The following is a 15877-nucleotide window of genomic DNA, read 5'->3' on the forward strand; positions in this document are numbered from 1 at the left end:
AATGACAACATGACTTATTGAGTGCTTTTTGTATATCAGTCATTGGGCTAATAGCTTCCCAAGCATTTTATCATTTAATCTTCTAAAGACCTATGAGGACAGTGCTATTATACTCCCATTGTACGGACAATTAACTGAGGCCAAGAAAGGTTAAGTAAATTGCATATGGGTTAAGCACCCCACGGATGAACTTAACCCAGGTGTGTGGTCAGGCATCACTAGAGTCAGATCCTGCTGCTAAAAGCCTGGACTAAATTGCTCTAAATTCCTTTTGGAAAAAACAAGGGGGTAATATTTTTGGCTGTGTGCTGTTATGCAGAAAGCTTCTGGGGTAGGGTCTTCTGAAAGGTCTTCCTGGATTGACCTGAGGTTTTTCTCATTAGACTCAACCAACATCTTGCCTTTGTAGGTTGAACACGGCCAGATGCAGCCCCCAGACTCTGCCAGCTGCTCAGCAGCTGTGAGCGGCTGCCTCAGGGGAGTGAGGCAGAATGCCCGCAGATGAAAGAGATCTGGAAAGACAGCTTGAAGAACAGACCCTTCCTTGCACTCTGACCCTGGGGGTCACATCACAGAGGAGGGAATGTCATCTTCAGGTCTCTGCCCCGAGACCCCTGCTCCTGCGGGCTGGCTTCCCGAGCCACTGGGTGGAGGTGGACGGGGTCTTCTCAGGCTGCATCTGCTCAGAAACAAGAAAGCTCAGCCAGTCCCAGCCCCTATTCCCCACCTCAGGGGGGTAGGGGGGTAGGCGGGTAGGCGGGTAGGCGGGCAGGGACTGGGGCGAGTCATGGCACCAGCACCTTCCAGGTCCCTGGGGAAGACTGAGAGAAAAGTGTTGTAAGAGATGGACCGTGGCCTGGACTTCTCAGCAACATGGGCCAAAAATTTTTCTTTTTCATTTAAGTTCATTTGCCTGGGGTTTCTGTCACTTGCTAAAGGAGTCTTGACTGGTACAGAGGCCAGACGCTTCCCCGAGGTGCCAAGTGACCCACTTAGGCTGCTCCAGCCGCATCTGAAGGGCCCCCTTCTGTGGCCCGCCTCCTTCAGGAGCTCGCTGGCCCCTCCCCTCTCCCACCTAAGCTAGCTTGCAGGAAAGGATGGACAACTGTCATCTCTACTGGAGGAGAGTTTGCACTTATGTGCTCCCTGGTCCTGGATCACTCACATTTCAAGCCTGCTGCTAATTGTGATGTGAGGAGAAGGAGACTCACTTAAATCTACCGTAAATCAGACACTGTGCCAGGTCATTATCTCACTAAATGCTCCAGAGCAATCAGCAACTTTTTGAGGGGAGGGGGCCCTTGAAATCACCCATGGAAGTCACTGCCTATGATGCTCCAGCCTCCGCCTCTCACCAAGTCCTCCCTGGGGCTTGGCTTGCATTGAAACTCTCAGGTCCTAACTGCACTGCCGAGGTAAGGGTCTGTGCTCTGTGCCTGCGACAAGAAAAGTCTTGTCATTTCGAGTCTGTGCACCTGATCTGTTACCAGGCTCATGTTTTTGTTTATTTGTGGTTCTGTTGTGATTGTTCTTTTTCAGGTTGGGGGTTTTTAAAAAAATAATTTGGTACTTGGTGTTTCTCAAGGCTGATTTGCAGACCCACCCTGACGCTGGTGCAGAATGTGCTCTGAGCTTTGGGGGAATCCTTTAGCCTGAATAACTGGCGGCCGGCTGTGGCCAAGCCTGGGCAGGGCTGACCCCAGTGATGGAAGAAGGCCAGCCGGGCCATGCCCTGTCACACACAAGCAGCCCTTCCTCAGCCCCACCACAAAAGGCGACAGGAAACAAAGACCAGGGGGCAAAGGTAATTTATTTGGATTTTTTGGGACCAAAAAAAATTATTTCAAGTTACAAGAAAAGACAATCATTTCCATTTTGGAAGTTTCACACTCCAGGAATGAGCCATAGTGCCAGGTTTTGTGAGCAAAAGACTCACAAAAATCCCAGCCTGAGTGGCTGTGATTATCAGGACATATTTTTTTCCAGAGCAGGTCCAACTCTGCCATCCCATGAGTCTCTGCTCTAGAACTTTAGACTCTTAACTCTTTCGATAGCAAACTTCTTTGCCCCAGAAGGGCTCTTCAACATGTCCTTTTCCCTCCCATCTTTCCTTTCTCTGCCTTTCTTTGTAACTGGCTGCTCGCCCCATCACCTTGGTGTCTCAGCACCAAAGCTTCAAAGAATCAGCCTCCTCCCCCCGGGCAATTCACTTCCCTCATTTCCTGCTAAATCGGCCTCAAAATTCCTCTCTTCCAGCAAGCACCCCGGTCTCCCTGCCCACCCCTATCAGCACCCCCAGAGAGCATTACTTGGCTCCAGGGACACTCTAGGGGTCAGAGGACCTGTTTCTAGTGCTGATCCTGTCACCTTTCTGCTGTTACGGTCTTAGGTTTTTTAAATTCTCAGCTATCCTTCTTCAAAGGGATGTGGCTTCACAGTAATAGATGCTGACGTGCCCTGAAAAAGAAAAATGCTACTAAGTCCAAGCAGTGTTAGCCTGGGGCCCTCTGGGCACTGCCTTCCTCAGCTCAGCATTTCCCACCTGCTGAGGACCACACTGCATTTCAGCTGCTCGGTTGCCATGGTGAAATGCCAGCCTTTGCATGCCCCAGAGTAGGGTTTTATCATCTGGAATGCAAGGTCCCTGAGGGCAGGACTGCATTTTAATATTTATTCGGTGAGCTTCTCTAGCCCATAGCACCAGTCAGGACTGAGCACAAGTAGGCGCTCAGTCTTCAAATTGATTGCTTAGATTCAAATTTCCTTGGACAGATTCACCTCCTGTGGTGTGATGGCTGCGTCACAGCAGCAGGATGGTGGGAAACTTAAGCCTCCTTGTTTGTACTACTGAACGTGACCTCTAGCAAGAGCGGGTACTCCTGGAAACCAGTTGTGGAGACCTGGGACTCACTGATCCAGTGCTGACCCAGGTCTTGGAACCATCTTCTAAAGCCCACAGACCTCCTACAGATTTCAGCCTCCCACTGGAATACAAATCCTTCCCACACAGATGGGAAAAGTGACCCTGCTTTTGGCAAGTATGCAAATGCCAAACAGGGACACTGCTATGTTATAAACTCAGTGTGGGATCAACCTGGACCATTCAGAGCACCACACCAAGGATCTCAACTCTGGGGATCACTATCTCCAATGCGGGATCCTCACTTCCTGATAAGAAAGACCACTCTCCAGCAGTCGGAGAAGGCCAGAGCTCACCGCTGCCCCCGAAGTCTTCAGCTTTAGCCCCGTCCCCACTCCCTCCACGGGCACTGGGCACCAGCAAAACCCCAGAATCCCCCTGAAGAGATCATCTCTTATTCATGAAAACCACGAAGATGGGGAAATGACATCACCCCATCCAAAGAACCCATCACACAAATGTTCTTCAAAAAATTCATTCTGGATCCTTCCCCTTCCCCCAACGCATTCCCCACCTCCGGGTGCACACGGCTATATATTACACTTGACAAAATTCATCTTCTTCTTTTGAAAATATCCTGGCCCTTCGAGATCTGTTTAGGGCAATGCCATAGCAAACACTGTAATTGAAAGTCAGTCACAGTAGAAACAAAGCCAGTCACTAGAGAACTAACTTGAGGGCCCTCAAGTCACTCAAAATGGGTTTGCCTAGATCAGGCTCATCGATGAGATTGGAAACAGCACCTAGGAGCATCTCTAGCCCTGGCTGACCCCAAAGAACCTGGAAAAGCGGGTGTTTTGCTTCAAATCCATAAATAAAATGCATGGTAAATAAATAGGTGCTTTCAACTCATGTTGCCTAGGAGTATCCAGCTGTGTATGCAGCGTAGCCTTCATGGTGCTCCCTGGAATTCTCAGATGGAAACTTGCTTGATCGTCCAAAAAAGCTCCGTGGCCTGCCTCCTGAAATCACCCAGGGTCACGCTGAAGCATGCAGTGAGAGAGAGATGGAACAGGGAGGAAGACTTCTGTGAAAATCCCAGATCTAGTCCGCTGCTGCTGGATGGGGACCTCTTCCCAGGGGGCATGGAACCATGTATTTATATCTTTGGTTTTGTGCCTTGGAGTCTTCTGCCTTTGGAAGAGTGGCTTAGAGTAGTGAGAGAAAAATGGCCCGCAGGCTTGCATAAAGGATGTCCACACAGGCTCTCTTCTCCTGGAGACACCTGGAAGCTCAGGATTCTTCCCTTGACTTTGGGAAGGGAGGCCTTCAAGGCTTCAGCACCCAAGGCTGAGGTCCAGCTGCTGCAGCATGTCCTGCAGTGATCCCTGCAGCCTGCTCAGGGCCACCACCTCCGTGGAGTAGAGGGAGGCTTCCAGGACGCTGCCCAGGCTCTCCAAGGTCTCGAGGGCCCTGGCCTGGGGCAAGGGGCAGCTCTTGGAGGAAGCCAACAGGTGGAGAAGGTCCCGCAGGTTCTCCAGGTCATTAGATATTTGGATCACATTTCTGGAAGGCAGACTGGTGAGGATCTGTTGGTAGATCGCCAAGGTCTGGTCCATCTTGGATAAACTCAAGACAGGGTGGAGCCCAGGGATGAAGTCCAAACCAGTGACCCTCTGCTTGGAGGAGACCAACTGCTGTGCAGGAGGAAGGGGAGAGCAACTGCTCAGCGGGGGAGATGTCAGCTCTGCAAACCCTGGCCTTTCCCACAAGCATGGAGGTTTGTTCCTTTGGTACCTCCTTTCTCCCTTCCACATCATCCTGCCTAAGCCCTTACTTCTTGTGCCCAGGTGGCTGCCAAACCTGCGGGTTGGTCTCCTGGACTTCTGTCTTCCTGCCCTTCCCAAACCACCCTGCCCACCACTTTAGACCCTCCTTTGCAAGTTGTTCCCTTCTCCAGATGCCTCTGCTATAGAACCAGCCATGAATCCCTACTTCTTACTAAGTTGAGCCTCTTCCCAGCCATTGAGGTCCTCCATAAGGTCCCCATTCCCAGTGATTCTCATTCCCTTCCTCCCTGAGCAGACTCCTTCCTCCAGTCAGGTTCTCCATGAAATCCCACCCCCTTAAAGATCAAGACCATACCCCCAGCGATGCCCCACCTCACTCCTCTGCTCTAATAACTCGGTTACCAGGAGAGACTCTCCCCCTGCCCCCAGCCCACAGCACTCCCTGCACCACACAGGTTGGCACACTCTGGATCCATCATGTGCAGCTTGTCAAATGACTATTTTGAAAGTAAGGAGACATACAGATTTTTCTCTATGAAATGCCCAAGACTCCATCTAATTCTGAACTGTCCCGGCTTCCAGCCACCGAACTTCTCCCCGGCTGCCCAAGGCCACGGTCAGAAATGCACAGTGGCCAGGAGATGAAGTCTCCAGATTGCTCAATGCAGGTCAATAAGTAAACTTAAGGCTGGGGGATATCAAAAGTCACAACTGAAAACCTTTGAAGAGGACACGCACTCTGTTCTGGTTCTGCAGGGGGGTATATGGGGGCGATGGGTCACATGCTTTATCTGATTTAATCTCATAACGACCTTGTAAAGACTATAAGATAGTCCCATTACCTAGAGGAGGAAACCATGGTTTAAAGAAATTAAGGAACTTAACTGGCTTAAGATTTTACAGACAGAGTGGGGAGGGTATAGCTCAAAGAGCTAGAGCGCATGCTTTGCATGAATGAGGTCCTGGGTTCAATCCCTACTACCTCCTCTAAAAATAAATAAACCTAATTACCTCCCTTGCCTCCCCCCCAAAACAAAGCTTAAAAAAAAAACTTTCATTGTTGGAAAAAAAAAGATTTTACAGACAGAGAACAGAAGGGTGAGGATTCACACTTAGTCTTCCTAATTCTAAGTACAGACCTCATCTGGGAAGTGGTCCCCACAGAAAAGACCCAGGGGACATTGACAGCTGTTTGCAAGTACATAGAGGGCTGTATGTGAAAGAAGACAGATTTTTTTCTAGGCGGCCTGACAGGCAGACCTAGTGGTCATGAGAAGCTTCATGGGGTCAGAGTTCAGCTCCAACCATGAAGAATGCCCAATGATTAGCACGTTTTAGAGATGGGATGAAGACCCAGAGGAGATGCTCCTGGGGGGTCTGGTCACCTCCCCAGGGAACACAGGACCTTTACGTCTCCTTCTGGTCCTGGGCACTAGGATTCCAGTCAGGGCAGAAGGGGAGGAAGGGAGTGGGGGCTGTGGGGAGGGGAGAGCAGAGGCAGCTGTCCATGCGTGGACACGTGGGAGGGCATCGAGGCCACCATAGCACTGTGTATGGTTGCACGGCCTCAGCCAACCTCTGAAGTCCGGCATCCCCACGGGCCGGCCACTCCTACCCGGTCTCCCAGGCCCTCCCTACCGTGTGTGAAATGTCGTTGATCCTGGTGACGATCGTCTTGATGAGGGTTTTGGTGTCATCCTGAACTTTTTGGATGGGCACGGCTTCAACATAGGACAGATAGGGCCAAAGCCACAGGAATCGGCAGAGGGGTCCACAGCGCATTTTCCTTCCCGGGATGGGCTGCTGGGGCCTGAAAACAGAAGGAATGACATAGAGCATGTCACTGGGATCTCAGAGAACACCCATACGCCCCGTTACCAACCACATTATCGGATGCGGATACAAACAAGATTGGCTTTCTGCTGTGGCTATCATCTCCCCAGAGTCAAAGACAATTCATTATCTAGAAATACATTAATAAAATGCACTCCCTGAGGACAGGCACAGCCAGATCAAGAAAACCACAGTGAGGTGAGCTGGAGACCACAGAGGAGTACGCCAGGGCATGAGCACATGGACAGGGTTTTAAGGTCTGATTTGAATCCAGCCATTTACTAGCTGAATGACTTCAGGCATCTCACAGAACCACTAAAAACTCCCCCTTCATCCCCTGCAATATACCTATCTCCAGGCTTTTACAAGGATCAAATTAGATAATGTGTGTGAAAGAGTTTTAAAGATGTTGTGACGCGTACTCTATTACTACCCTATTATTAGAGATTATGTTACTGTCCTCTCCATTACTTTCTCACTGCAGCCAGCTAATACCTCCACAGTGGCATTTATCACTGGCTTTATTACTTCCCTTCTCTCCAACTGGGAGCCTGAATCCAACCGGCACTTAAGGAAGGTCCGATACATCAGATGCAGTGCCGGACACCAAGGATGCCGCAGTGAACAATGGAAGCCCCCTACTCTCAAGATTCTTACAGTTTCATAGGAGAGGTAAACAGGTAAATAGTTCACTCCAATACAGGAAGAAAGAGCTTTGCAAGAAGGATAAGATATCACAGGAGAGGTGTCGGCTGAGCTGGGTATTAAAGGTCAACTAGGGGTCAGTAAGAATATAAAGTGGTTGCCAGAAGTGGCCAAGAAAGCAGCTGGTGCAATGGCGTGGAGGCAGGAAAGAATGTAATACTTTCATCCAGAATGTCTGAAACTTCCAAAGTCCTGGAACCATGAATTCTAACATGAATACTGTGCAGATCCTTGATTAAGCAGCAAAGTTTTAATGAGATACACGAGGCAAAAGGTAATAAAGTTAAACGTATGTGAGTCTGTGGCCAATGATCTGTGCTAAGTATGTGTGGGTGAGCCTGAAATAATGATCAAGAGTAAGTAAATATTAGCATGAAGGTTCTAGAGATGGCAAAAAAGTTCATCCCTGATTTTTGTGTTCTGCCTCATCTGGGTCCTGATAAAAACAGGTAATGCATTTTCAGTCCATAGGTGACAGTAACAGTATAATTCATATTATGGCAATATAATAGAAACACGCAGTCTCTTTCTATATTATTTATAGTGCTTGATCAAAGGTATGGTTTTTAAAAAATTAATTAATTCTTTATTTTTAAGAATTTTATTTAATTTTTTTTAAGTGGAGAGACTGGGGATTGAACCCAGGACCTCATGCATGCTAAGCACATGCTCTACCACTGAGCTATACCCACTCCCCAAAGGTATTTTTTTTTAATGTGAATTTTATAGCAGGGGGAAAATGATGCTCAAGAAGATGCATTCACTTGTCCAAAGTCAAATAGGTAAGTGGCAAAGCCAGGAGTCGCGGCCAGAGCTGCCTTACCCAGAAAGGTTGGCACTTTCTCCCCTACCCCACCAGTTTTTCCAGCCTTTAAGGGAAAGCCCAGATTACAAGCCATCCAATGCCCAACCAAGGGCAGCTCCTGGGACTCCAGCACTCAGGAACAAACACCCTGCTCTAGGATGAAGCTACAAGACTGTACCCCTGCATCAACTTCACGTATGAAAAATACTAAGTAACTCGGGAGGGGGCACTTCACATATTTTTGTGCTTATTTTCTCTCCTGAAAAGTTAATACTTTTAATAGTAAATATGTCCACCAAATGTTTGGGGAATGGAGTTAAACAGTGCTAATCCCCCAGTGTTTCCATGAAACCCCAGCAGAAGTGGAAGCACAGTGGTCGGGCCCCAAAGCTTCATAAGAAGGCCCTGTCCTTATTAGCTATGTGTCTCTGGGCACGATATTTAATTCCCTAAAGCATCGGTTTCCATCAGTAAAATGGAACGAATAACACTGCATGGCCCAAAGGGTAACTGAGATGAACCTCTAAAGCCCCTGCCCATCCAAGTGTGGCTGTGTGTGCGTGTGTGTGTGTGTGTGTGTGTGTGTGTGTAAGGTGGGGTGGGGGCAGGGGGTGTAAATGTCAGCTGTTTTGGAATTGTGTCATTACTTGGCAGGTCTTGAAATGCTCGGGTAACACTACCTGTAGCCAACCCTGAATCTGGCACTTGGCCCATTGCCTCCCCTGGGCCATCTCAAAAGCGTGTCTGGTATTTCTGGGTCCTCCTGCAGTGGCACAAGATTGAGTGGTAACCTTTCCTAGGATTCGTGTGTTAATGACACCCTCCTTCCCAAGAGAATTTACTACCAGATTAACTCTGGTCATAGTCGCTCTCACATAATGGCCACCCTGTATGCAATACCTGAGTGGAAAAGCAGTTTTACTAGACTTCTTTATCACCACTGATAATATGCTTCAGTGGATGCTGAAATAAATCGCAGTTCCTTGGTTGGAGGAATTGAAGAGCTGCTGCTGAGTAAGTCTAAGAGGAGCGGTCAGGTTTAGGGGTGCTCCCTGCAGGGCTGCAGACAGAACTCGTAGTGCCACCCAGAATAACGACTGTATTTCCCAGCTTTTCCCAACTAGGTATGGCCGTGCAACGAAATTCTGACCAACTGAATAGAAGCAGACACGCCACATGGCAGCTCTCGTGCTGTGTGCCTTTGCCCCTTCCTTTCCATCCCTTCCTCCATCCCGATACCTGAATTGTGAATGTGGTAGCCGGCGTACTAGTGCCTCTTGGATCATGAGGATGAAAACCTCACTGTATGAATGGCGGAGTAGAGAGCTGGAGGAGGCCAGGTCCCTTAGGACTTCCTGGAGCCGAGATGCCAGACTGGCGTGGACTACCTATCTCTGAACTTGTGCTAAGGCAGTGAGAGACATAATCTGTGTCTTGGTTAAGCCACTGTTATTTTGGGTCTCTGCTAAATGCAGCTAAAATTAATGCTAATTCATTTTACACTTGGACACAAGCATCAGACAACAGGCTTAATCAAACATCAAGTCTTTCTTGGTTTACCCGAGTGTCAGTATCTGGGTGGGATCTGGTTGTGGCCCGAGATTTTGGGGTGGAGGGGAATGGCTGGTAAGAGCAGGGTTTAGGGTCTGGGGAGGGGAGGGATAATTTGAGGCAGGAACTACAATTTCACTGAGCACAGCACCTGACACATAATAGTTACTCAATATCTATTTGATGGGTGACAGCTAACATGTATTGATCGCCCACCGTGGGCCAGGGACAGAGATGAAGGAGACCTGCAATTACAGGACAGTGGGAATCAGGAGTGAGGATGGATGGGGCTGAAGGCTGGGGGTTTTCCCAGGAAGCCCAGGTAGTAAACCGCAGTATCTGACATCATCAACTACCTACATATACTATTTGTTAAAAATAAAAGTAAAGAACAAAACTGCTCTTAAATAACTGATTGAAGAATTTATCTAACTGACTGCAATGCAAGGAAGAACATTTAAAGAGAGAGGAAGGCTTGGGTAACTCAGGAGGGAGTCGTGTGTAAAATTAGGAGCTCTAAAGTTCAGCAGAACTGTGTGTGGGTTGCAGCGCTCTGAGTCACAGAGGCCTTTGCTGGTGGAGGCCGCTGGCTCTGAGCCTTCCACACCCCTCTTCTTCTCCTGGTTGAAAGTACCAGAGGTTCACAAGGGGCCAGGGACACTCTCCTCTCTTTCTTCTTCTTTTTCCCAGCCATCAGGTTTTTATATCCCTCTCTCAGTCATCTTTGATATGCTAGTGTGAATTAAATTCAGGTAATGCGATATTTGCCATTAATTTTGAGGAAAGTGCTTTGGATAGTCTAAGCCCTTGCTCTCCCTGTTGAGATTCTTCCTGCGGGCTCTCTCCCATTCTTCCCTCTTAGCCTTCCTTCCTTCCTCCCTGACTCCAAGTTGGAAGGGATTTGGGGATGAGGAAAGGACACAAGATGAACAGAGACAGAGAAGGTTGGATTGCATCCTGGTCCTTCAAGTTACTCAGAATCCAGTGGAACAGATACAAGCTTAAACAACTCATTTTAACACAACCTGGTGAAAGTTATAAGGAAAGAAACATTGAACCAGAGGGGCATAGGGAAAGGGGGTGACTTTGGTGGAGGGGTGAGGACAGCTTAGCACAGAGATCTGAAGGACAAGAGTTCCCCAGGTGTAAGACAGCAAGCAGGGTATTCCAGGCCAAGGGGACAATGTGGAGTTGGGGGAAATCCATGATAGGTTTAAGAGATTTCAATATGGTAGAAGGGTAGTATGTGAAGCTGGAGAGTTAGAATGTCCTGGGCTTGATTCCATGTGTGGTAGGGACCTTGTGGGTGATCTGCCCTAGCTCAGGATGGACACACACACACACACACACACACACCCCCTGGAGGCTATATGTTTGCATGAGCAGTAGTGGGCAAAAAACCAGAATACTCTTTTCTCCTTTTACTTGTCCCCTTTTCCTCTAACTTCTGATTGGGTTAATTAGTGTCTCTCCCAGGAATTTAAAATAGGGCTTCAAAGAGTTCAGTTTGTCTCTGTTGAGGACTTAGAAGTGCAAAGGTAGCCACGGTTGGCATCATGTACATGGAGTAGCTAAGAGAGACCAGGGTCTATCCAGTCACTGAGACGGGTTATGGTCAATGGTCAGGCAATGACCTTCCTTCTGGCTCCTGACCTTGTTGGTTCTGGGCTATCCTTGTCCTTAGCCTCCAGTGTGAGATATGCTTCCAAATATACTACTCACAGGGGGAGGGTATAGCTCAGTGGTAGAGGGTAGGCCTAGCATGTACAATGCCCTGGGTTTTCAATCCCCAGCACCTCCATTAAAATAAACAAACAAACAAACCTAATTCCCCTCCAAAAGAAAAAAAGAAGAAGAAAACAAGCAAACAAAGAACAAATATACTACTCACTTAAGTAGCTTTCAACTTTCTGAATATATTTTTTTTCATCCAGGAGACATACAAATACACACATGTAAGGGAAAGAAGTGTCAAGAAATGAAATTCACCCTTATTATGCGTGATGCACCCTTGAGAGTCTCCATTCTGCTTTTTAAAAGTTGGTTGCAACATAGCTGAAAAACACTGAACTAGCATGAGTGGTTTTCTTTTATTTACAGTCAAGAGCCTTGTTTGAGCAATCATGTTAACATACTTAACTGGTGGCAAGAATGTGGACGTTGGGGGTTATATTCTTCCTGCTCGTTGGAAACTACCCTCAGATCTGATCTTACCAGGGATAACAAATAGGTTTCAATTTCTGCATCAACTGATCAGTGTTTAGAGGCTCCCTGGAGCACTGAGTGGAGGGGAACCTGAAGCTCCATCCAGCCTCAGAGAAAGAAGGTGCTGTGATCAATTGGTGATGTCTGCTGGGAGCAGGAGTGGTGGATATGCCAGTTGTTTCAGCATCTCCCAAGGGCCTGGCACTGAGCAGGTGCTCATTAAATATATGATGAATGAACAAATAAAATATTTCCCATCCCTGGTCTTCATTGTCTATCCAGGCATTCATTACCTAACTCTACAATGGTTCACTTGCCCCCATTTTAAAGTCACATCCTAGGGTTCACTTTTGCCTAGCAGGAATTCCTAAGAAACTTTCTTAATGAAGACAGGAAATGTGTCTTCTTTTCCGGGAATGTTGGTTGGCTTCCTGTACCCGATAGGTGTCCCCTAGTACCACGTGGGCCCTGATTCCCTTCAGCTTCCTGAATTCTGCTCCATCTTGACTCTTGTCCCAGGTGCTCCCTGCCTTGGTCCCATTCATCAGGCTGGCTCCTGCTGCTGTGCTCTGGGCCCCCAGCCCTTCTGAGACCTCTCCTCTGCCCCTCCTGTCTTCCCTGTGGCTTCCTCCCTCTTCCTTTGCACCCCCAGCCTGGGGGACCCCAGAGTACAAACTCAAAGTGTGCACAGATTCAGTTCCAGAGAGCTGAAAAACTGAGCAGGAAAGACTGTAAAATGCAGTTTGCCGAGAAGAAGGCACATTTGTTTTCACATATGGAGTAAGTGCGAAGGATTCTGGGGGCCCAGGCATCAGGTGTGTTGTTTTTAAGCAGAAACAACATCTCCTTCTACTTATCTGAGACAATTGTGTGGACAGAAAAGTATTTCAAAGCTCTTGGCTGGCAGGCCACACGGGAGCTGCCGCCACTAGACTCCTACTGCTGTTGGGGACAGGATCTCCTGACTGACTGACTGCAGGAGAATTTGGCTTGGTTTTCCTTTAACTTACATGCATGCTATTTGAGGATGCACACACCCACAAAGACTCCACCTCCCTGGAGCCCTTATCTCCCCCGATCCCCACTGACCACCATGTTCCCCTAGGTGGCAGCTAGGCTAGAGCGTGGACAATGACCAGGTTCCGTGAAGAGAGCTCTCCCAAGCGGCCACCTTGCACCCTGCATGGGCCACTCAGACACGAGCGGCATCCGCCTGAGGCTGACGGGCAAGAATTCACTGCAATCTCCCTGGCTCTGTCCTTGGCTCTTGGAGCCATTTCCTGGAACAGAGGGGGAGGAAAATATTTCCCCCAAATACCAAGAAGAGTTATTTTGGGCATAAGATGTACAAAATATGAGAAGGACGCTCCTTTGGCCAACATGGAAACGTTCCCCTCAACCCAATGTCCTCAACTTCTGGAAAAGGAAAGAACCAAATCACATCCACGGCTTTTCTCTTGCCTTCTCCCTCTGCCTGAAGGAGAGAAATGATCAGCAAGGCCCTCCTGTTCATGAGGGTGTTAGAATGAGAGTGAATCTGGTTCTGCACACCATCCTTGTGGGAAAGAGACTGGACTCCCTCTCTCCCACTAGTCCCAGTCCCACTGCCCACCTCAGAACTCTCCCAGACAAACATAAGAGGGTGGACAGAGGTCGGTGCCTATGGAGCGGAGTCATCCTGCTGGTGCTCCTGGTGTGGTGCCTTCAAGCCTTTGCCCTCTGCCCCACCTCCCCTGCAGATCACCTTCTGGTTGGCTCCAAAGCTGCTATTCTCAAATGACAACCAGGCCACTGTGTCACTCGGCTCGAACTGTATTTAAGGATTCACTTTTCCAAAGTGCCATATCTTTAAGCTATAGAAACTGGGGGTGTAAAGTAACACAAGCACAATGAAATCTAAATCAAGCCAAGAGAGAAGATGGGCCTGGTTCGTCTCACCTGGGGCCCACCTGCCAACAGAGTGCACTTGTCCGTTTTCGCTAGACAAGTGGTAACAGTGAGAAACATGGGATTACCAGGTCTTTCCCATAACCCGCTGTTCTGTCGCCCCAGGGAAACCCCGTTTTATCCATAGCGTAGGAGACAATTTGCACGGCTTTGAGGTCAGATGCCGTGCGACCCGGCGTCATTTCTCTGGGAGATTTGGGTTCTTCCTGAGAGTTCTTCTTCCCACCTCTACTCCCTCACCCCTGACCTAGGCCTGGGATTTATAGGGCCCCTCTCATTCAAAAGTCACGACCCCTGCTGAAAAATGATGCCTGATTTCTCATCCGCAGAGGAAGGCTCCTCCTCAGAAACTCAAAGCATATACCCTCAGAAGTCATACTTCTCAGAAACTCAACGCACGTCCCCTGCAGATGGAGGCGGGGTACCCTGATCTTTGGGGGAGTGCTCAAGGCAATTTCCAAAGCATCTCAGCGGCAGGGCTGGCGGCTCTGGGAGTCTCCTGGGGCCCTGGCTGGCTCTGAAGGCAGATTCCTGCCCCGAGGGCATGGGCACAGCCCAGCCCCAAATCCTACCCTCCCCGGCTCCCAGCCGCCTTCCTTCGAGTTAGAACTCTGGTGCAAAGCAACCACGATCCAGAAGCAAGCCATCTTCCCTGACCCTTCGCCTGCCTCAGTTTCCCCGGGGTCCAGGGTAGGGTGGGGTGGCTTGCCAACAAAGATCGGCGGAGAAGGAGAAAGGAGAGCGCCCGGGACTTACCTCGCAGCTGCTGGAGCCGCGATTCCTCGATTCCTCCGGGGCTCCATGCCTGCCCGCCCCTCTTATAGCCGCCGGAGCGCAACTTGCGCAACTGCCAGGCAGGCCCTGGCGCACCCGGAGCGCCAGCTCCCGCCCCGCCCGGTTCGGCGGGGCAGCACGGGCCGGGCGGCCACGGGGGCTGAGGCCTCGAGGGAGGGACTCCGCTGCGCCAGGAGCCTCGCGCGCGCCCTCGGGTACAGCCTGAAGTGCTGGGGTCGGCCGGCAGGAGCGAGAAATCCTCGAGGTGGCGCCAGAATCGGCCTTTTGGGCCTCGGGGAAGGGCCGCAGGGGACAGGGTGGTAGTGCGGGGTTCCTCCGAGCTGGAGCTGGCCGGTGTGGGCTCGCACCGCGCCCTTGCTGGAGAGTGATGCTCTGGGCGGCGGGACCCGACGGGCCCTGCGCACCAAGGAAGCCCCGGGTTGGCGGGAGCGACCCGCCCGTGCCACGGCGCCCCATCGGAATGGCGGGTCTGCTCTGGCTTGCCAAGAAGCCAGTTCCAAGACCCAGGGCGGGTTGTTCGGGTTGGCACCCCTGAGAGACAAGCTTATCCTAGTTACAAGGAGTCTGCTTCAAGGCTACACCAAGTGTGCCGGCTCCGGAGGGATTTGGGCAGAACTGGACACTGCGACCTTTTGGGATGAGACTGGATGCACCCAGGGTCCATCCTCAACCTAGTATTTCCTGTTACAAAGAGGAGTGTCCCAGACGATATTTTCCTCACCACAGCCTGTGAGTAGGGTGATATTATCCTCAGGCTTCAGGAACGAGGGAAGTGAGGTCCCGAGAGGCTAAATCTTCCCTCAGAACCCCCAGCTGGTCAGGTGTAGAGATGGACCAGGAACCCAGGTGTCGACAGCTAGATCAGGCCGGTTCTGCTCCCCACAGCAAAGAGCAGCTCCAGAAACAAACCATTCAGTGAATAACTAGCCCCTCCTGTTAGGTAGGGGTTGGCAAACTATGAGGGCAGGCCAAATCCTGCAACCGGCCAGTATGGCCCAAGAGCTAGAATGGTTTCTGCAATTTTAAATATTTGGAAAAAAATCAAAAGAATAATAGTTCTGACTTGTGAAGATCACATGAAATTTACATTTCAGGGTCCATAAATAAAATTTTGAATTCTGTCCCCTCCGCCAAAATTGGAAAATTCTCTCCCTTACGCCTACATGATATCCCTGATGTTGCCTCTTGGCCTGCAAAGTCTAAGATGATTACTGTCTGGTCCTTTAGAGAGAAAGTTTGCCAACCCCTGGGTTATCTGGGTCCTTATTCTCACCAGGCCTGGGTGGGCACATGGGACTATTCATTCCTTTTCCAAGCGGAATCTCCCCATTTCACTGAGGTCTGTCTCTCCCCCGTTGAAGAAGTTTGTCTCCATCACCCTTCCAG

The 15877-nt window shown here is 49.7% G+C and overlaps 1 protein-coding gene across 2 annotated transcripts; it reads right to left on the reverse strand.

Annotated features, from left to right (window-relative positions):
• Window positions 1-1791: 1791 nt before the first annotated feature.
• Window positions 1792-15393, reverse strand: LEP (leptin). 2 transcript variants are annotated; one of them, XM_010947572.3, is made up of 3 exons: window positions 14453-15393; window positions 6289-6460; window positions 1792-4554 (listed from the first exon to the last, which is right to left on the reverse strand). In XM_010947572.3, the coding sequence occupies exons 1-3, from the start codon at window positions 14497-14499 to the stop codon at window positions 4198-4200; spliced, it is 576 nt and encodes a 191-aa protein (XP_010945874.2). In that variant the 5' UTR covers window positions 14500-15393; the 3' UTR covers window positions 1792-4197. The 2 variants fall into 2 exon arrangements, with proteins under 2 accessions (XP_010945874.2, XP_010945872.2); XM_010947570.3 differs by having other exon boundaries at window positions 1792-4557; window positions 14453-15385.
• Between the last annotated feature and the right edge of the window lie 484 nt (window positions 15394-15877).

Source organism: Camelus bactrianus, chromosome 7 (genome assembly GCF_048773025.1).
Source record: "Camelus bactrianus isolate YW-2024 breed Bactrian camel chromosome 7, ASM4877302v1, whole genome shotgun sequence".
NCBI classification, from domain to species: domain Eukaryota; kingdom Metazoa; phylum Chordata; class Mammalia; order Artiodactyla; family Camelidae; genus Camelus; species Camelus bactrianus.